The 22,743-nt window shown below is 46.7% G+C and overlaps 1 protein-coding gene across 1 annotated transcript in view; it reads right to left on the bottom strand.

Moving 5' to 3' along the window:
- COL22A1 (collagen type XXII alpha 1 chain) overlaps positions 1–22,743 on the bottom strand; it is a 332,005-nt gene that overhangs the window by 217,801 nt on the left and 91,461 nt on the right. Inside the window, exons 7-11 of the mRNA XM_008983195.5 lie at positions 21,763–22,038; positions 12,748–12,828; positions 11,612–11,734; positions 7,203–7,247; positions 3,570–3,632 (exon numbers count right to left, since the gene is read on the bottom strand). Coding sequence (XP_008981443.1) covers positions 3,570–3,632; positions 7,203–7,247; positions 11,612–11,734; positions 12,748–12,828; positions 21,763–22,038 — 588 coding nt within the window. The remainder of the gene's footprint in view (positions 1–3,569; positions 3,633–7,202; positions 7,248–11,611; positions 11,735–12,747; positions 12,829–21,762; positions 22,039–22,743) is intronic.

The following is a 22,743-nucleotide window of genomic DNA, read 5'->3' as shown; positions in this document are numbered from 1 at the left end:
GTCCTTATGCTTTCTTTTGCTTACATCAGAATGATTTTCTTTAGTTCTCTGATCATAACTAGAATGATTACTTTGAAGGCTTTGTCTGTAAAATCTGACATTTGCATACTCTCTCAGGCAGTTGCTGCTGTCTGCTGTCTTTTGGGGTGTATGTGTCAGATTTTTCTGTTTCTTAGCATGTTTCATAATTTTGTTGAAAATTGGACATTTCACACAATATATTATACCAACTCTGGATATTAGCACTTCCCCTACCAAAAATTACAAAATTTGTTTTGTTGTTTTCTTGTTTATTTGCTTACTGACTTGGCTAGACTATTTTAATTAAATCGATTTCCCTTCCCCAGTGTTACATCTCTGAGGCCAGTTTTCAGAGGGCATGGCCTTGTATCTGTACAGATACCCCAGGATGACCATGGTTTTAGCAAGGCTCATGTTGAAAGTTTTTTTCTTGATTTCTCGGTCAAACTGGCCACCTCTGCTTACATTCAATTCAGCTCTTAGGTTCCATTACTTTCCAGCTGATCCCTTTACTATTTTCTACAGTGGCATATGGCATTAATTGCTCCACAGTCTGATCAGACTGAATCAGGTCTCCTTTGCATGGGTAGCTGTTGTAGACAGTCATGGAGGGCTTTTTCTGATGCCAGGAGCATTCTTCTTAGTGGTGTTTCCCCCCTGGTTCTTTCTGATAAACTAGCTATGGTAAAGTCATGGTTTACCATGGAGCTACCAGTCTCCTGTTAATTTCTTACCACCAGCATCTCCTTTGTTTCTAGAGAACCCTTACACTTAGACTTCCCTACACTCTGTTTCAAAGTCTGTGCCTTTCAGAAGAGCTCTGGTCAGAATCCAACATTCTTGGCTTGTCATGCCTGAAGCTGCACTTCCACCCTATGAATGGGGGTTGGGTGAAGGAAGAGAGCCCTATCCCTTGGCTGCATCTGCCAAGAGTTTAGATTCTGGAACTCCAGATGCAGGAGGTGAAAAATGTTGGAATTTCACCAGGTATTATCATTTTGGGGGGAGTGGATTCACAGAGTTCCTCATGTTGCCATTTCAGAAGTAGAACCGCTACAGACATTATTTTTATATCTTTTTCACAAATGTGAAAAGTGAACCTCAGAAAGTTCTAGCAACTTCTTCAGTTCATGAAGCTAGTAGGTTATGAAACCAAAACTTGAATGTAGGCTGCCTGATGCTAGCTGCTTCCTCAATTACAGTGCTATTTGGCCTCAATAGAGCTGCTGATGACACCAGGCTGGCAATAATAATCATAATTATACAATGGGCCACTTCCCAGAGTTCAACACTCCAGAGTACATCCATGTTTGTTCTCTGGCTAATTCTGGTGGTTTCTCTGATATCAGAATGTTCTCCCAATCTCCCTTCCTCTGAACCCAGCTACTAGTGACAGCACGTGTCCTAGATTGGGTCTTGTCCCAGACATGGAGGAGGGAAGAACGGGTCTTGCATTGCTTGCACCTACTGCCTGACAAGTGAGTTTCTAAAAAACCACACTTGTATGAGTTACCACACTTCTCTGAGCTTCAGTTTGCTCACCTGGAAGGTGGCCATTTCAGCAGGCCTCACCTCACCAAGTTGATGTGGGAGTTAGGTGAGCCCCAAGTGTGTGAATCATACGATGCAGAGCCAGGAGTGCAGTAAGTGTTGGTAAATAAATGTGACCAGCTCTCCTTATTTCCATGTTATTTTGCACACAACAGGTGCTTCCTACCTACACAGAGGAGGTAGATACGTATGCGTAGGTGAAGGTGAAGCACAGCCAAGTGAGTACAGGACCCAGATTAAAACAGATGCAGGTGCAAATTCTGCCTCTGCCACATCCGACCTCTGTGATTGAAAGCAAGTCATTCAAGCCTGAGAAACCAGTGTCATTCCCTTTAGAGACATGGTGAGACTGTGGTAAAAGCTGTGGCATGGAGCAAATGTGAGACCCCACAGGATGCATGTGCCAGGAAGGGAAGATGGCATCACTACGGTATAAGGGGAATGACAGTGTGGGGTGCTGAGGGAATTGCATTTGCCAGGCTAATTCTTCCAGGAAAGAGGCTTGTCTTGTTTCCTGGGTTTCCCCCTGAGCACTGAGAACCTAGAAGGAACTAATTATAATCACACACACCAAAAAAGACAATAGTCATTCACTGACTGTCCACTATGGGCCAGGCATTTTGTCAACTAAGTAGTTGTTATACTCTTGATTTTGCTCATGTGTAAATGAGGCTTTACCCCAGCACTTTGGGAGGCCAAGGCAGGTGGATCATCTGAAGTCAGGAGTTTGAGACCAGCCTGGCCAACATGGTGAAACTCCATCTCCACTAAAAATACAAAAAATTAGCTGGGTGTGGTGATGCACACCTGTAATCCCAGCTACTCGGGAGGCTGAGGCAGGAGAATCACTTGAACCCTGGAGGGGAAGGTTGGTGAGCTGATCACACCATTGCACTCCAGCCCAGGTGACAAGAGCAAGAGTTTGTGTCAGAAATAGAAAAGAAAAGAAAAAAGAAAGGAAAAGAAAAGAGAGAGAGAGAAGAAAGGAAATAAAGGAAAGAGAGAGAGAGAGGAAGAGAGGAGAGAGGGAGGGAGGGAGGGAGGAAGGGAGGGAGGGAGGGAAAGGAAAGAAAGAAAGAGAACTTGCCCAAGGTCACACAGCTAATAAAAGCCACAGCCAAGGACAATGACTGAGGTCCCTTTGACACCAAACCTGTGCTGTTGATACTACATGGTTCCATGCGGGAGGGCAGGGGCTAGTGCTTCCACTAGGACAGGGACTGGCAACAGCAATAACTGTGCTCACTACTGTTCCAAAGCATTTTCATGCATTCACATATTTAATCTTCATAATGCTATGGAATAGGTTGTTTTATTATCCCCATTTCACAGATGAGGAACCTGAGGATGGAAAGGTTAAGTATCCAGGTAGAGCTGGAATTCACTTCTCAGCCATTCAGCTCCTGAGGCCCACCCTGAATGGTGACTTCTGCATCTCTGCAGTTCTTTCCTGACCCATCATTAATTGCATTCACTCATCAGCTGAAAGACTGATGAATACAGTTCCTGCTAGCCCAGGTGCTGGAAATGCTGTGATGATAAAGCACAGACCAGGACACCTAGGAGTCCTCTGGTGCTGGGACAGAGCGGGTGCTGTGAGAACACAGAGCTGGAGTTTGGAGCAATGCCCTGGAGAGTCAGACACAGTTGAGTAGGAATGATGAGAACTCATGAGCCAAGCAGGAAGGGGTGGTGAGGGGAAGACAGGGGTGGGGAGAAGGAAACATTATTCTTGGCAGAGGAAAGAACCTGTGTAATGGCCAGAGTCAGGAAGGGCATAACAAAATAACCACTTAGAGGGTTAGTAACAGATGATTCAAAGCACTGAATTCTGGTTATGGGGTGGCAAGGGACAAGGCCACATCTAGCAGGCCTCCATGCCCACAGAGAGGAGCTAGAGCTTCCTCTGGAGGGTAGTGTGGGCATGGTGCCTGGCCCCTGCAGGTGTTAGTGGGAGCCCTCAGGTTCGGCCATGCAGAGGAGCACCATCTACTCACCACATCGCCTTTCTCTCCCTTAGGTCCAGGAGCGCCCACCGGCCCAGTGGCTCCTATGTCTCCCTGAGGGTTTGAGAACAGAGACCAGCATCGGATCAGTTTCTCCAACAGGGCTCTTGCACACACAGGACCCTCATGGCCAACCTTGCCCCAATTCCCTAGAAGCAGCTGATTTCGTCTTTGCCATTTGCGTGAGGCCACATGTCCCACCCCTGGAGAGGAGGACACATCTAAGTGTCCAACATCACAATTCCAGGAACCAGGGACTTCTTGAGAAAGCAAGTGCATGAAAACATTGCACATTCATCCCTGGGCATGGCATGATCCCACCACCAGGGCCTCAGAGGGGGAAGCGGAAGCCGCAGGTTTGAACGGCAGCTCCGCCACTTCATGTGAGCACATCACTGCGGACTTGGGGGGCTCAGGCTTCTCCTCTATAAATAGGCAAATCCTCATGCAAGCACACAAGAGTAAGAGCATAAAGGCGCTTTGAAAAGTGTCAACCAGAGTCCCCCGGGCATTCAATTTGTGTAACAAGTCCATACCCTGTGCACCTGGGGCCTTCACAACTGTCTAGGAAGAGAAAGAGGGCAGGCAGAGGAAAATGCTGCTCCCACCAGGGAGGAAAAACTCATCACAAGCCAAGTGTTGAACCAGAAACCAAATCTCCTGCCATCTCATGAGCCAATCCAAGATGGCTTCAGGCCCAGGAAACAGAGCCTTCAGTTCTATTCTTTGGTCTTTTTTCTTGGCCTGGAAATTTATCTCCTTTGTTCCCATATCATCTTTCGTATTCTAAGAACACATGGCTGCCTTGCTTTTGCTGTTCCCTTTGACTATGATGCCCTTCCCTGCCTCCTTTGTCCTGGGCAGCTCCCGTCCATTCTACTGGACCCAGCAGGTCAGGGATGTCAGCGGAAAGGTGCCCTGAAGTCCTGCCAGGTGGCGATGGGGCCTCTCCTCTCAGCCCCTCAGCTCCTGGGCCCCTCTAACCTGACTCCCTTCATACTATTCCACTCTGCATTTTCCTGCCTTTCTTCCCCCTGGCCTGTGAGTCCCGGGACAGGGCTCTCTGTCAGGCACCTTTATATTTCCACATCACGACTGGGCCTTGCACCCAATGGACTCAGGTTATGCACGTGGACAGAGCCCAAGCTCTGTGTCGGGACACGGAGCCACCGGGACCCCCAGCTGTTGACTTAGGGTCCTAGCCATGGTTTGGGACAATGTAATGGATGATGCTACAGGACCATGATTGCAAGTTAGCTCTGTGGGAGCCAGGCACGTCTCCAGGCGGCCGTGTCAGTTTCCCCTTTCAGTGCTCCTCTCCTCCCACCGCTTCTGCTCTCCTTGTGGGGCCCAGGGCCCACTCTGCCCAAGCACAGCAGCAGCAGGCATTATGAAACAGCCCCCCTTCAGACAGACGTCCTCTACTGAGAGGTCTATGAAACCCCAGGTAGCTTTGCTCTTCCCTCCTGTCACAGCCGAGAATCTGAAGTGACTTTTCAGAGGAGCTCAGTGATGTAAAAACCCGCCATCCTCCTCAGTGACCACCTGGCACCTGGGCCACTCTGAGCTGCTCTCTGTTAGCACAAGGAGAGGGCTCACCAGGGGAGGGGAGCTGAGGGGGCAGCAGGTGTGTGTGATGGGGTGTGTGTGTGTGTGTGTGTGTGTGATGTCTATGTGTGGGATAGGTTGTGTGTGATGTGGGGCATGTGTGTGATAGTGTCTGGGTGATGTGGGGTGTGTGCATGTGTGCATATGTGTGTGTGATGGTGTGTGTGTGTGATGTGGGGCATGTGTGTATGTGTGTGTGATGGTGTGTGACTGCATGTGTGTATGTAATTTTGTGGTGTGTGTGTGTGATGTGCATGTGCTTATGATCGGTGTGTGCATGAGAGTGTGTGTGATGGTGTGTGTTGGTATAGGTGATGTGTGTGTGATGGTGTGTATGTGATGGTGTGGGTGTGTGATGGTATGTGTGATGGTGTGTGACAATGTGTGTATGTGTTATGGTGTGTGTGTGGTGTGGGATGGTGATAGTATGTGTGTGATAGTATATGTGTGTTAGTGTTGGTGTGTGTGATGGTATGTTTGTGATGGTTTATGTGTATATATGTGTGATGGTGTATGTGTGTGAGACGGCATGTTTGATGGTGTGTGATGGTGTGATTGTGTGTGTGTGTGTGTGTGTGTGTGTGATGGGGTGTGTGTGTGTCCATGGTGTCACATCCTAGCAGAGTGGGGCAAAGCAGAGAAGGGTGTGAGATGAGGGAGGGACCCCAAGGCAGTACCTACAGTCAGGAGGCGAGAAAAGAGAAACAGAAAAGGGAGAGGAGAGGAGAAAGGCAAGGCAAGAGAGGAAGTGAGGAGTGACACACAGGAAGGGAAAGCATGCCCAGCAAAGGCAGACAGGAAGAAAGCATTGCTCAGGTGAGTCATTTCACCATTTCAGCCTTTGTAAGTAATGACTTCTCATCTGTAGAATGGGGCTGATGCTGCCTCTCATGCAGGGTTGATTTAGGGTTTGATATCACTCATTCCACAAGAAGGGACCACCTGCAATGTGCAGAGCCCTGAGTTCACAGCAGCAGGCACTGTAACAGCAGTCCTTACCCATGGCACCTGCTGTCTGAGGCATAGGTAGGCTCCCAGCTCAAGCCTGACACACAGCAGATGCACAGTCATTGCTGCTGCAATTCAATGGAAGAGAATGGAAGATGGGAAAGAAGTGTGCAAAAAGAAAGAGAGTCCATGTACTCCCTGGTCTGTCTGTACCAACAGATGCAGGCGTGTGAGGGTCAGGTCCTGTCTAAACCATCCTCTAACCCTGGACTTGACCTCAGTGCCTGACCCTCAGCAGGTGTTCACTAATGATGTGCTAAATGCATTAATTCAAACTAAGAAATGCAGGAGGAGAAATGGGGGGAGAAAAGAGCAGAAGGAAAGAAAAAGATGAAAAGGGATGCTGAGAGTGAGAGGCAGAGAGACAGTGATACACAAGGAGAGGCATAGGCTGGGGAGAGAAAGGAAAGAAAGGGAGGCAAGGGGAGGGAGAGGCCCAGCTGTCTTCAGGGATTTTCACCTCCACACCCAGTTCCTCTTTCTGAGGAACATGGGCTGCTACTGAACTCTCCACTCTGCCTTGACAAACAGTATAAGCCTGGGAAATGATGGAGAGGAAGGAGACCACTCCGTGACTGAGGACAGAGGGGCCCTCCCTGGCTTGGTGCAATTAGTGAATCTGGGAATTGTGTGTTTAAAGAGTTATGCAATTTAATAAATCTTAAAAGCCCAACCCCTAAAAGTTTCCAGAATACAGCAGCTTCAACCAGTTGCTGCAAAGTTAATAGATCATGGAGAGCTAAGCTCCTCAGAACAAATGAGATCTGAGCCAGGGCTCTGGGAATCTAACCCTTTCTTGCTCATATGCAGGCTGAGAACTGGAGGTTCTGGGCAGTTAAGAGACTCCCAGGTTTCAGACTCTGTGCCACTCACTCTTATCCTTCTAGTGCAGCAAGCTCTGAGGCAAATACTGGCAAGACAGCATTCTCACCCCCCATCTTTTGTCTTACATAGAGAGCAAAGCAGAGGACTAGTGAAGTTCTATGACTCTGCCATGCCTGTACTGACCTTTGGACCAGGGAGCCCCCTAGGACCAGCAAATCCCATTTCACCCTAAAAGAAAACAGACAAAAAACAGTAAGTTTCTATTTTAAGTTTTCCCTTCTCTCATCGCCGGATGGTTCTCCGCCCCACATGCTTAGAAAGCAATGGCTTAGTAAGCCCAGTGCTGCCCAATGCTTTGAGAGGAGAATTGGCTCACTGCACTGAAGTCTCTGCTCTTGAACTGCAAACCTACATGGGAAGCCTTGACACAGCCTCCAGATGCAGTTACCTGTGGACACAAGATAGAAACAAGCAAACCCAGGCACAGAAAGGCAAATGCCACATTTCTGCTTATCTGTGTAAGTAAAAACTTGAAATACCTATAAGCAGAAAGCAGAGTGGTGGCTAACAGGGGCTATGGAGCCGGGGGAATCCAGACATGCTGTCAAAGACTACGTGTGTCAGACAGGAATGAAAATGGCAAGTATTTGAGGTGATGGATATGTTAATTCACTAATTTCAATCATTCCATGTTGTATACGTGTATTATGGAATCACTTTGTACCCCATAAAGATATGCAATTATATAGTTTGTCAATAGCAAAACTAAATACAGAAATAAATTAGAAAACCCAAAGGGGTATTCACTGGGTTTTTTTTTGAGACTAAGTCTCACTCTGTCACCCAGGCTGGAGTGCAGTGGCACTATCTTGGCTCACTGCAACCTCCGCCTCCCGGGTCCAAGCAATTCTCCTGCCTCAGCCTCCCGCGTAGCTGGGACTACAGGTGACCACCACAGCCAGCTAATTTTTTGTATTTCTAGTAGAGACGGGGTTTCACCATGTTAGCCAGGATGGTCTCAATCTCTTGACCTCATGATCTGCTTGCCTCGGCCTCCCAAAGTGCTGGGATTACAGGCTTGAGCCACCACACCTGGCCTCACCGGCTATTTTACCTGAATATATCATCACTTCCATTAAAAAGAAAATGATGTTGTCTGCTAATGGCCCATGTAGTTACTGTTCACTAAAATACAAAAGAAGACATGTCTGTACGCTGTTTCTAAGTGTAAACTCGGTTCCAATGTAAGAATATGTAAAGATCACATTACTACATTTACAAATGTAACCTGCAAGTTGTGGATATATGCAAATGTCATCATACTGAAGACAAATGCAATGCAATTCATATAATTTTAAAGATGTAAACATCACCACATTAAGAAAGGCAGCACTATACCATTTACATGTGCGCTTCGTGCTAACAGCAATCTACACTCTGCTAACAGTTGCACACCTGGCCAACTCAGGAACATACATTTTTTAATGCATTCACAGATGTCATTTGCTCATGCAAATGAAGATAAATAATTTTATGTGTTTCTCCTCACCAAGCTCCCACAAGAGAGCCTGGTACACGGTTCACACTCACCATGCTATTTGTTTATAGAGTTGTAACACCAGACATCATGTTGACCTAGCTGAATAATGAAAATGTTTTGCAAACTCGATTGAAGATTGAAACCACTAGAAACAATGTCTGCCTGTGGCCAGCATTCTGCCTCTGAGGAGAAAACTCTCAGACTTTCTAGGCCCTCTTTGTTGTATTTTTTTATTGAAATGAAGATGGAGGACAGAAATGACACCTACTTAATGCGGTTGATGTGAAGTACTTCCACTCCATGGGGCTATTTTGGGGGTAGGAAACAGCAGGCCCCCTTATCACCCACCTGTGCTTGTGAAATTCTCTAGCAGGACTGATATGAGCTCCCTGGGACTCAGCCAGGCCTCAGAGCTCCTAGTTCCCCAGCCAGAGTATAGACTACAGAATTTTTGAGGGCTCAATTCTATTTGTCTTAAAACCTCAGTGCACAGCACAGAACACAGCACATAGCGGGTGCTTAATGTCTCTGGTTAGATGTTAGAGGAAGAAAGTCACTTATTGAGTCATGCCACCCTGGGCATGAGGCTGAAAATGTGTAAGTGGAACAGCCGAAACTTGCCGTGCCTAGAGGAAGAGAGGGTGTGTTCCTTTATCCCTCTCTCCCTCCCATCTGTCCATCCACCTACCTGTCCATCCATGTCTTCATTCCCTGATTGATAGATGTATCAACTCAGCCCTTATTTATTGGCTTTCTCTGTACGAGGCTATATACACTAGTAGCTGAAAATACAGACATGGAAAAATCCCATCTCTGCTGTCTGGAACTTGTGATTTTTTTTAATTGCATTTTAGGTTTTGGGGTACATGTGCAGAACATGCAAGATAGTTGCATAGATACACACGTGGCAGTGATTTGACTCAGCAATCCCATTACTGGGTATACATCCAAGGAACTATAAATCATTCTACTATAAGGACACATGCACATGAATGTTCATTGCAGCACTGTTTACAGTAGCAAAGATCTGGAACCAACCCAAATGCCTATCCTTGGAACTTGTGATTTTATGGAAGTAACGATAAGGAGAAATTTTCGATCTAACATAATAATTGTTATAATAAACAGAAGCACAGGGAGAAAAAGGAAGATGCTGTCATGGAAATGGCAGGTGCTCAATGAATAATTATTGAATGGTAGAGTAAGAAAAGGAAGAAAGAGAGGGATGGAAGGGGGAAGAAAGGAGAGGGTATGAGGGAGGGAAGAGGGAAATTACATAGATCATAATGTGTGCAGAACAAAATTCCTTGGGACATCTTGAAAGAAGAGCAGCCATTGGTCTGGCATTGCTCCTGGCACAGTCCATCTGTATGTACACTGGCTTGTGACCAAAACCTCACCATGCCATCACCCCTCATCTGACTCATTGCTTTAAGCAAAGATTCCAGTGGATTTGGGTTTCAACAGCTGCTTCTGTTATTTCATTGACATGTAAAAACCAGATCCACAGCCTGACTGTGGTGGACCTTAGCCTACCAGGGGTGGGTACAGGAGCTGCTGCCTGGTGTTGTGTGCCCCAGCCCTGGCTCCTGCCTCCACCCACTCCCATCCCTTACACCGGCCCCAGGCTGAGGTGCTCTTAAGGTCACTCACTACCCAGAAACAGCCTCACCTCACAGCAGGCTTCCAGCTTGGGCATCCAGCAAGGGAAGCCAGAGTTTGATGTCCCACTCTACTGAGAACACCCTGAGGGCTCCCTCTATCCCAGGGTCTGGTTTTCCGGGTAGCACAAAAAGAGGGAAGGTGGAGTGTGAAGGAGAACAGAGGGGAGGAGAGAAGGGAAGAAGCCAGTCTGTCTACCAGAATAGGCTTCTGAACAGAAGACTGCTGCTGCAATACCCAGAGCAGGCCCACTCCAGGTAACTCCCACCATCATCTCATCCCTTTGTCTGTGCATGCCTTGTCCCCAGCAGAGTCACCAAACACCTCCCACATGCAGGGACTGAGCTGCGAGGAACAGATAGAGGAAGACAATGCAGCCCAATGCGGGAGATGAAGGTCCCAGGGGCATCGGCTCAGCAGGACCTCACAGAGGCTTTCCCTAGCACAGTTCTACTTGGTGTCTGCATCTTGTCAATACTCCTGTTTCTTCTGCTAAATATAGAAGAACTTTTCCCCCCTTATCAAGTGTCACTGTCTACAGCAAAAGAAAACAAATCACAGCCCTGGGCACATAATGCGATATTTATTCTAGTCTCAGTCCATTCTAGGACAGTCGTGGTGGTGTCCACAGAAAGGCACCACTTTTAAAAGCTAGGAACACATACACATATATACACATATATCCATTCAATAGTTATTCACTGAGCACCTGCTATGTTCAAGTCAGCATCTTCCTTTTTCTCCCTGTGCTTCTATTTATTATAACAATTATCACATTAGATCGAAAATGTCTCCTTATTGTTACTTCCATAAAATCACAAGTTCCAGATAGCAGAGATGGGATTTTTCCATGTCTGTATTTTCAGCTACTAACATATATCCTCGTAGAGAGAAAGCCAATAAATAAGGGCTGAGTTGATATATACACACATATATACACATTATATATATGTGTGTGTGTGTATATATACAAGAAAGACAATGCATGGCTAATCAGGGAAAAGAGTGACAAGAAAGAATGAGGGTGTGTTCCTGCGAAGCACAGTGAAATCCTCACTCACTGTCCTCTTCTGAGTCTTAGTCTCAAATGGCATCTCCTTTGACTCAGTTGCTCCTGAGTGGAGATCATAAATCAGGAGCCTGGGAAACCTGAGGAACCTACCATCCGCTTCTAGAAAGCGTTTCTCAGGGCCTAGTCTGCAAATCCCGCCTTCCAGTTCACACAAAAATCAAGAAGTGAGAGGTCCAAGGCACAACAACAGGGTGCTGTGAGCTGACAGCCATGGGCCTCCTGGTACCCCCCTACCCTGGCAGGCCACATGCATGATGGGAAGCTCCCACCTGTACCACCAGGGTCCTGCTGGGGCTGCGTGTGGACTGCAGACAATACCTTCTCTCCAGCTGGGCAGGAGCAGTTGATGGTCTTCAAAAACCCAATCTGTTCACTGCCCGGGGTGGGAGGCCGCTGGGGTGGGGGTGGAGGTGGAGGCTCTGTCACCACGGTCACCTGGCACTGGAAGGAAAGCCCAGGAGGTCAGAACCTGGCTCTTCACCCAGAAGACACTTCCTGGCAGGAGCACAGTGTCCGGTGCTTCTTTGGAACCAGGCAGGTAAAGTTGGAGAAGACTCTGAGGATGTCTCTCTGAGGCCTTGGGGTGGAAGGCCTGGCCACCCCAGACTCAGCTATTTCACTGGCTGTCTCAGCAACCTGCAGGAGCCACTCAGGGTCTCACACCTCGCAGGTGCTCCACAGTTCCTGCTGTCCTTATCCTCACCTCCTCCTCTTCCTTCATCCCATTCCCTTCTTCCCTCACCCTCTGACTTTGCAACCAGGTTCACATGGCTCCACATTCCCAGCATCTGCTGTCAACCTACACACTACAGGAGCCCTGAGCTGGGTGCACTGGCTGGGTTTGAAATGGGTCCTGGGGACAAGGCTAACCAGGCATTGCGTGGATCTCATCCTGCAGCCCAGGAAGCAGGCTCCATCACTATTCCCATCTTTCAAGCAAGCCTGTAACCAGAACTTTGCAAAGAAGGTTGGAAAGGGAGAGGCTTGAAATGGGAAAGGGGCTGAAGTCTGAGAACAGAGCAGATCCTGCTCAGAGGGGCTGAAAGGGCAAACCCTGGTCTCTTGGGCCACCCATGTCGTGACCTCCCTGGCTTGCTGACCAGCCCAGGGCACTGCAGCCTCTCCCTCCTTTGGGTACTGGTGTGGCACAGGCAGCCATCCCTTCCTAAGAAACACCCTCCCAGCCCCTGCCTCCCACATCCCCAGGAGCAGGGCATCATCACTCAGCCAGCAGCACTGCAGTTACACTGACTTAAGGCACAGACCAAAGTAACCCCGGAGGAACCTCGTGGCTCAGCTCCCCCACCCACACCCTAAGCTCCCTCTCAGGCCATATTCTGATGGTAGATGTCTCCCTGACCCCCAGCCACTTGTCCCTAAGCTCTGGACTCCCCTCCCCTCTGGAGGCCACACACCCATTTCCTCCCATCCTCTTTGTGCAAGAGTTTGCTCACCGGACCCGAGGGGATATCACAACAAGTCTCCAGTTCTGCATGTCTCGAGTCACAATAGATCACAATCCGCTGTAGGTCAAACTGAAAAGAAGAAGAGAGGATAAGTTGTAGGGACTTTGGAACCCAGAAGCCTCCATGGTTTCAGACAGGCCCTGCCCTCATATCAGGTTGTACTTCCTCTGTGAGGGGGGTCTTCCTGAGCCCACCCCTGGGCCACTCCTGCCCTGGGCTCCACCCTGGATTTTCACAGGGAGCTAAGCATCATCTTCTCACATCCTTGATCTGGCTTGGCTGTGTCGCCATCCAAATCTCATCCTGAATTGTAGCTCCCATAATTCCCACATGTTTCGAGAGGGATCTGGTGGAAGATAAGTGAATCATGGGGAGGGTCTCCCCCATACTATTCTCCTGATTAGTAAATAAGGGTCACAAGATCTGATGTTTTCATAAAGGGTTTCCCCTTTTGCTTGGCTCTCTTTCTCTCTTGCCTGCCACCAAGTAAGATGTACCTTGCTCTTCTGCCATGATTGTGAGGCCTCCCAGCCATATGGAACTGTGAGTCAATTAAATCTCTTTCCTTTATAAATTACCCGGTCTTGGGTATATCTTTATTAGCAGTGTGAGAACAGAGTAATACAACCCTCTCCTATAAGGGAGAGATCCTGTGCAAGGGGCTTGAGGACACATGTTGAAGTCCAGTGTTTCATTCTATGCTGAAGGTGCTATGGCCTCTGCCTTCAGCCACACACACAAGGCCACACGGTCATCCTCTCTCCATGTCACCAACACCGCATTGGACAAGCCCCTCAATGACGTTATTGCAAAGGCCTCCAAGTTTCACGAGTCCCTATTTTCCATCTCTCCAGTTACTTTCACAGTTGTTTTGGTGAACTTTTAAAATTAAAACTTACTTCTGTCACACCTTTTCTATGACAGCCCCTTAAAGACTTAAAATGTAAAAAAAAGTAAAATTTAAAGGGGTTGTGGTACTAAACATACATTGATATGCATGAACACATTCACACACACAGAGTCTGCAGACAAAGCCCAGGCCCTTTTGCAGGACACCCAGCCTCCCAGGGCCTGGCTCAGCCTGGCTCCCCCGGTGTCTCTCTCTTCACTCTGCACTTGCACTCTGTAGCATCTAACCGCACAGCAAACCACACCTGCACATTCACACCTTGGCAAATGGTGCCTCTTCTAGGAAAGCCCTTGAGCAATAAGAATCTCCCAGTCACCACCCAGAGCCACACCCAGGCATCTCCTGTTGTGGTTGGTTTTCAAGTACGCCCACAGATTTGGAACTTAATTCCCCTCCCCTGGTGTGAAGTGATGGCATGCCATTTCCGAGATCAGGTCATAAGAAGACTGGCTGCTGTCTTGAGTGTGTTCTCTCTCTCTCTCTTTCTGTGTGTCTCTCTTCTTCCCTCCCTGTGATCACTCACCATGGGATACAGAAGTTGGCATGTTGTGAGCTATTCAGTGGACAGGCTCAGGTGGAAAGGATTAGGGTGGCTGCAACCATTACCTAGCACAGAACAAAGGTTCTCCATTCAGCAGCTCACGAGAAGCTTCCAACAGCCCTTAATGAGCTTGGAGATGCCTTTTCAGCCTTAAACTGTGAGAGGAATGTAGCATTGGCCAGAAGCTTGAGGGCAGCCCAGTGAAAGACCCTGAGGGAACCACTCAGCTAAGCCACTCTCAGATTCCTGATACATGGAATCTATGAGACAGTACATGCTTGTTTTAATCTGCTTTTGCTGGGGGGATGGGATAGTTGTGACACAGACACAGGTGTAACTGATGCACCTCCCTCTACAGTCAAGAATTCATCAGGCCCTCTTCTCTGCCACATGTGCACCTTGCATGATATAGTTTGGCTGTGTCCCCACCCAAATCTCACCTTGGATTGTGATAATCCCCACGTCTTAAGGGGGGGCCAGGTGGAGATAATTAAATCTTGGGGGTAGTTTCCCTCATACTGTTCTCATGATAGTGAATAAGTCTCAGGAGACCTGATGGTTTTATAAATGGGAGCTCCCCTGCACAAGCTCTCTCACCTTCTGCCACCTAAGACGTGACTGTGCTCCTCATTCACCTGATTCCACCATGACTGTGAGGCCTCCCCAGCCATGTGGAACTGATTCAATTAAACCTCTTTCCTTTATAAATTACCCAGTCTTGGGTATGCCTTTATTAGCAGTGTAAGAACAGACTAGTACATTGCACACACAGCTAACATCAGACACCACAGACTGTAGGATAATTAGATGTCTGTGTGTCCATCTTCCTTCCAGGCTCCAGGACTTATGAGAACAAGGATCTAAACCCAGGCAGTGCTGCCTTCTCAAGCACAAACCCAGGGCTCTTGCTAATGTATGACAGCAGTGGGCAATCTCCCACTCTCTCCAGACCCTGCAGAACATGGTTCACGCTCACCCCTAGTCTGCCATGCTCATTGCTCCCTTCCCTCCAGCCATGCTGGTTTCCTCCTGCCACCCTCCTGTGTTGACTCCTCAGCTGCCTGTCCATACCCAGGCCCTCCGTGTCACTCTAGCACATTCTGAATGTGGTCCTCAGAGTACTTCCCACAATGGATGATTGTGTCTGTTTCTTAGCTCTTTTTTAAGCATCCCTAATGGAACATAGACCATGAGGGTAAGGCTCTCCTGTCTCCTGTACTTCACTAGAGCAGTCGCTGACTCATAAAAGTACCATAGAACAGATGGCTGGGTGGACGAGCGGACGAATGGATGGGCGTTTATCAAATGGGGCTTGAGCTCAGTCAGTGGAGGTGGGGCGCTTATTGCATTGAACACTGATGCGAAGTGCCCTGGACTTGCCCCTCCCCTGCCCCCTTCCTGGGCCCGTGTTGGACTCAGGAGTCCCTCTGCACAGTGACATGCCCCTTGAGGCATAGCCCCTCACACCACTGACTTTGTTCTGCAGAAACAATAACAATTCCATTCATCCATCTGTTTTATTTCCTGTAGAGACCGCAGCCCAGAAACAGGAGAAAATGACAGAATGAAAAATTGTGGTTTAGAACAAAGCCTACTTTCAAGGATGGCCCTGCTTTCTTCATTATCAAACATAATCACAGCAGCTGGGCCTGGCTGGCAAGGCAGCAGAGAGAGGGAAGGAGAAGGAGACCGGAGGCAGGCCAGGCACAGAGCATGCTGGCTTGGGATCTGGGCAGCCAGTGGCGTTCTCAGGTGGGGTGAGAGGTCCTCTGAGCCAAGAGAGGCCCCTTTCCAACTATCTGAAATCCCAGCATCACCCCAGCCACCCAATCCTTCTCTCCTTTGCCTCACTGCCCTATGCCCTGGAATTTCACCTCCTGACATCACTGCTCCCCCACTCCTGTCTGGAAGTCCTGCTCAGGTTCTGCCCTCGGCAATTATGTGTTGAACTGCTGCATGGGTCTGCTTGGCTCCCTCTGTGTCCCACCCATCAGCAGCTTGGAGACCCTTTGCTGGCTGCAGTGTGGAAAGCAATTAGAGAGCACAGAAAGCTGGAAGGCTGTGTTCAGCATGGCCCGGTCTGAGTCTCAGCTCTGCTCTTCTCTCATATCAGCTGTTCAAGTCAGGAAAACTGAACCTCAGTTTTCCTTTCTGTGAGAGGGACTCACAGGGCTATAGTGGGGACCAAGGAAAAGAGAGCCCACAAGAGCACAGTGTCAGCCACGGATGAAGCTTCAGTGTAGGATGTGTAAGATGCCCCAAACCATGTAGTTACAAGTACCGAAGATGATGTTTCTGGAAGATTTACGAAGAGACAGAGATGTATTGATTCTCCTATACATTTTCCTGACACTTGGTTTTAATACAAAAATACAACATGGAACAATGAGTGTAATACTCCTATGGACACTCTTCATTATTCTCTATTGCCTCTAACCCAGCTGAGAAATCCCCATGTGCCAGGCACTGTTAGGTGCTGTATTTACATACTAGTGATCTCACTCAATGCTCACAATAGCTCCGACAGGTATGAGTTCACTTTCTGCAACACCCTAGTATAGCAGAAGTGGTTGGATCCCCACCTACATCCCCCTGGGTCCTTGTCATTTCATACCAGGGTGATGAGAACGTGAAGGTGCAGAGAGGTGAGGCCACTGGCCTGAATGTTACCTCAAAACATCTATTTAAGAAGTAGCAAATTTATTTTATTTGGGGAGCATCAGTAGCAGAGCTGGAAAGTGAGTTAGGGAAAGGAAGTTAGCCAGTAAAGGGCTGTTATCAAGGGTGTTACCACTGTGGGCATCTGCAGTTTACATGTATTGGGGAACTCTGAAGCCCATAATGAATACGTCACTCAGAGTAAGGATGCCAAGAGGTGAGGGAGCTGGGGTATTAATACTCCAACTTCCAGCAGTCCTTCGTGGAGGGCTGCTCCTGGGGGTGTTGATGCCTACTTAATAATGAATAGCACTGTCTCAGGCAGAGAGGGAAAACTCTCAGGCAAGACAGGTGCAGGCAGTTGGCAACACAGCTGGGATGCACTGAAATGACAAGGACCCAGGGGGATGTAGGTGGGGATCCAACCACTTCTGCTATACTAGGGTGTTGTATGTGGGGGGACGTGTCCACAAGGAAACTCAGGTCTAATTTCCAATCCCCTCCTTAGGAGTCAACCATGTAATACAGATGGGTATCTTGGAGAGTACTGGGAAGGTGATCCTTTTCCTGTCTTCAAAACCTCCCAATACCACCATGATAATGTGGCGGTGGTGGTGATGATGTTCATGATGATGAGCATTTATAGAACGCTAGCAGCATTTTAGGAAGTTTTATAAGCACTTCACATATGACATAGCATTTAATCACACAACAACCCTGTGGAGTGAGTGATCATTTTTCTCATGTTACAACTGAGGAAACAACACCAGAGAGGCTACAGGGAAGCTTGGACTCCAAAACAATTTTGTTTAATTTGAAGCCTGGGACATGAATTTTTAGGGACATGGGGCTATTGGCTAAAGTTGGCTCTTGTTTTTAGAAGACTTTTAACTCAAATATAGTTTTCCACTACCTCAAATAGAAATATAATGGAAATCTCACTGTTGGATGTTTGGAACTGGGGTTAGAAGGATTTAATCTTGCTCTATATCTTTGGACATATCTATTATTCCCTCTGAGCCTCAGTATCCTTGTCTGTCAAGTAAATGAGGGGCTGGATAAGATGCTCTCTGGGCTCCCTACAGCTCAGGGGTTATCTGTTTCAGGGACTGACAGTAGAACCAGGCAGCTCACAGAAACAGAGTCCTAGCCTGACTACCCAAGGCAGGGAACATAAGCAAGTAGCCTGACGCTTTTGAGTTGGAATCTCCCCACCTACGCAATGTGAGGAACATCCACCCACCTGGCCTGAATTTAGGATTAAGAGGCGTTGTATTTGTGACTACGATGCCCACTCTGAGGGAGACAACAGTGATCCTTATTGTGTCATGAATACCCCAGAGCTCCATCTGGTCCAGCCCTTTGATGTATGTTATCTTAGGGAGGGAGAGGTTTGTAAATGGACCTGGAAGACGGGCTGCTTGAGTGGAAACCCTAACTTCCATTTGTTGGCTCTGCGATCTCGGAAGAGTCCTCAGATTCTCCAGGAGCGTCTCTCTCCATCTGTGAAATGAGGGTGTGCACTGTATCTACTTTCTAACGTTGTAAAGATTTTGGTCAGAAATGGGGAAAAGAAGCACTTTAGTGCAATGCCCAGCACAAAGTCTCTGCACAAGTAGCTAGAATTAGTAGCAGGCTGAATACCGATTTTCATAGTTTTACTTTGATTTTACTATTTTTTGCTTAATTTGGTTTCACATCTATTATCTTATTTCATCTCCTCAGCAATAGCATATAAAAACAAACAGAACATGACTCCCATTCCAGAGATTAAACAAACAAACAGATAAACAAAGTCTGGAAAACATAAACAGTGTGTGGCTTGGGTGACAGGTATTGCAGCTGGCTGGCAGTGGCTGGCATGTAAGCCACAGTTTGAGTGTGTCAGTCCTCCCACCTCTGCAGCCCCTAATCTCTCCTCTCCCCACTACCTCTGACCAACTCACTCTCAGCTTCATTTTTTTTTTTTTAATGGAGTTTTGCTCTTGTTGCCCAGGCTGGAGTGCAGTGGCATGATCTTGGCTCACTACAACCACCATCGCCTAGATTCAAGCAATTCTGCCTCAGCTTCTCGAGTAGCTGGGATCACAGGCACCCACCACTGAGCCCATTTATTTATTTATAAATATATTTATTATATATTAATAAATATATGTATTAATATATAATACATATTTTAATTATATATTTTAAAATAAATATATAATTTGTTTTTATAATAAAAATTTTATAACTTTATTATAAAAAATAAATTTTTCTTTTATATTTTTAGTAGAGACAGGGTTACATCATGTTGGTCAGGCTGGCCTTGAACTCCTGACCTCAGGTGATCTACCCACCTCAGTTTCCCAAAGTGCTGGGATTATAGGCATGAGCCACTGCGCCCGGCTCAGCTTCATCTTTAAAAATCAGTATGCACAGGGACATTGATGGTTTATCGTTACATTAACAGAGCAAATTATAACAAAGTCTATAAACTTGTTTACGATGTATTTTGCTGGAATGCTACTTCCTAAAACTTTATGCATCCCGACTGACTCATTTTTTCTTATGGTTTATGTTTCACAGACCAGGAAACAATTTTACAGCATGTATGACAAGCAGTTAGTATACAAAATATGCAAACATCATCTAGAAATCATTTAGTAAATAAAATTAGCATAGTAGTAAAATAAGCAAAAGATATGGCCTAGGATTACCAAAGGGGGGCGTGGGGAACCATCAGTAAACATAGGGAAGGATTTCTAATCTCAATGGTAATCAGGCAAATGCACATGAAAACTACAATATAACCCTGTATGCCCAGCAGACTGGCAAAACAATAAAACATTATACACATATAACTTATAACAATATATAGATATAAATTATATAATGTTTATATATATATATAATGGTACATTATAGATATAAATTATATAAACATAATCTATATAATTTATACCTATATCCCCATCATTTCAGTGCATACCAGCTGTGCTGCCAGCTGCCTCCACCTGTCTTACCTGAGGGCTTTCCCTCTCAGCCAAAGACAGTGCTATCTGTTATCAAGCAGACATCAACACCCCCAGGAGCAGCCCTTAGCCAAGGACTGGTGGCAGTTGGAGTATCAATACCCCAGCTCCCTCGCCTCTTGGCATCCTAACTCTGAGTCACATATTCTTTTTTTTTTTTTAAGACAGAGTTTTGCTCTTGTTACCCAGGCTGGAGTGCAATGGCACAATCTCAGCTCACCTCAACCTCCACCTCCTGGGTTCAGGTAATTCTCCTGCCTCAGCCTCCTGAGTAGCTGGGATTACAGGCATGTACCACCATGCCCAGCTAATTTTTTGTATTTTTAGTAGAGATGGGGTTTCATCATGTTGACCAGGATGGTCTCGATCTCTTGACCTCGTGATCCACCCGTCTTGGCCTCCCAAAGGGCTGGGATTACAGGTGTGAGCCACCACGACCGGCCGAGTCATATATTCTTGATGGGCTCCAGAGTCCCCCAACACCTGTAAACTACAGATTTTCTATCTATATATGACATAATTTATATCTATAATGTATATGTTTATACACGTTTAATGTTTGTATATTTATATACACACACACGCACACATATAAATGTTGCTTTCTAGAGAAATTTGAAATATGTGGGAAAGTTAACAATTGTGTACCCCACAGTCCAGTCATTACACTTGAGGGTACATACCCACAAGAAATGCTATCAATTCATCTATATCTTGAGCCTAAAGTGCAGGTGTTGTTCACATTCTCCTCATAAGTAAAGTGCATGGAGGTGTAGCACCCTTTGTAAGGTCCAAGGCTTGCTAATTATGATCGTGATACCTTAGAAATGATCTAAATACCACTGACAGGAGAATGAATGATGTATGACTGAATACATAACAAAGTATTCATTAGCTTAAACAAAAGCCAGATGCAGTCCATTACTTACATAAAATTCCAAAACTCTCTCCTATACCTAATGATACTATATTTGCTTATACATGGATACATAAAATGGTTTTGGGAAGAGCCTTTCCCACATCATGTTTCCTGTGATTTCTCAGGCAGTGGGGGTGCTCCTGGGCAGGGGGGTTAGATCGACTTCAGCTTGAAGACAGAACGTGTGGATCACTGTGCAATGTATCTACGTGTATCGTGTGTAATATGCACATACTTATGATGTATGCATCTCTTTGGGTACAGGTGTGGGTATGTATTTCTAGAGGGAAGAAAAAGACATAAAGGAATGAAATAAGAGAAATGAAGCAAGGAGGGAAACGAAAAAATCAAAGAAGAAAAGAACACTCGTTCAGGATGGAAGGATAAATGTCCAGTTATTACCAGTTGTTATTCCTAGTTGGTGCAATGAGGATGATTGTTATTTATTTTCCATATATTTTTCTTATATTTTCCAATTTTTTGTACAATCAGGAAAGAAGGGAAAAAATCTGTATTTAAATTTGCCAGAAACTATTATATATATCTATCCACCTACCCACATACATATATTCATGTGTGTGTGTGTGTGTGTGTGTGTGTGTGTGTGTGTGTGGCCTTTGCAGACCATGCAGCCAGAGCCATGTCAGTCTTGCTCTCTTTTTGTGGGTACTGGTGTCCCCAGTGCTAAGGACAGTGCTTAGCACATACTAGGTACTCAATGTATCTGTGATGAATAATGATTGATGGAATGGCTGAAAAACTGGTTAAGTGAATAAATGGGTGACAGTGAATTGGGGTTCCAATATAGCAGTTTTCTGGGCAAGGTCTTTCCTTCTTAGATGGTCCAAGGTAGATTTGGTACATGGTTCATGCAGGTATGGGAAACACTGAGGGCACTTAGCTCCCAAGTCTTCTCCCCAGTGTCCTGGAACGTGGGCTGCAGAAGGTCCCCAATACTCACATCAATGGGCACACTGTCGTAGAGGCGTTTTCCAATCACAGTCTTCCCCTGGATGTCAATGTTCTCCCGCTCCTCGATGGGCAGCGTCTGCACCAGTGCACAGTCGATGTACAGGGAGACATTCTGGGCCTGGATGCTCAGGGCGATCTTGTGCCAGTCCCGGTCGAAGAGGTCATTGACCCGGGAGCCTCGGAAGACCACCCTGACCGCGTCTTTCATGGCACCTACAGCATTGTACTCCACTGCCTTATTTTCACCATCTAGCCTGATGGAGACCTGGGGAGGAAAGGACCAGAAACTCCTTGAGCTTCTTGGGGCCAAGGAAAATGAAGAGAATGGGAAAGGAGAGTTCAGAGTCAGGTCTGGCAATCCTGAGTCAGATCCTGGCTGTGACTCTTACCAGCCGGTCACCTGCCATCTGACCTTGGACCAACCCCTTCACACCTCTGAGCCTCAGGTTCCTCCTCACACAATGGTGTTAATGATGTCTACCTTGAAGGCTATTCTAAATCCAGTATTAAACAGAATCATTGCACTCATATGTTAACCCAGGAGTCACAGCCTCAACTGTCTGGAAGGGTTATGTAGGTAAGAGAGCTTTGGTGAGACTCCACGACAACTGGCACACAGAGGGGCTTGAGTTGTGAGACCAACCAGAAATCCTAATTAGTTTCGGTGTCTTTTAAAACCCTGGACTGGTTAAACCAAACATATCTTCTGGCCAGATCTGTTAACTTACGCGTTCTCTCACTTGAGGATAAAGCTGGAGCTCCCGTAAAATAATATTTCTTGATGGCAGAGGTCTGATCTGTCTGGGTCATTGTATTAGCCTTTGCAAAATGCACAGGCATTTTGCAATGGACAAATTCTGGAGAAGGTTTTACTGTTTGACTTCTGATTGCTTTTTTACTGTTGTTGGTTTGTTTGTGTTTTGTTGGTGGTGGTTTTTGGAGATCGAGTCTCACTCTTTGCCCAGGTTGG

This window comes from Callithrix jacchus, chromosome 16, assembly GCF_049354715.1.
Source record: "Callithrix jacchus isolate 240 chromosome 16, calJac240_pri, whole genome shotgun sequence".
Classification (NCBI taxonomy): Eukaryota; Metazoa; Chordata; class Mammalia; order Primates; family Cebidae; genus Callithrix; species Callithrix jacchus.
The sequence above is the reverse complement of the archived record's forward strand: the minus strand, read 5'-3'. Positions and strand labels throughout refer to the sequence as shown.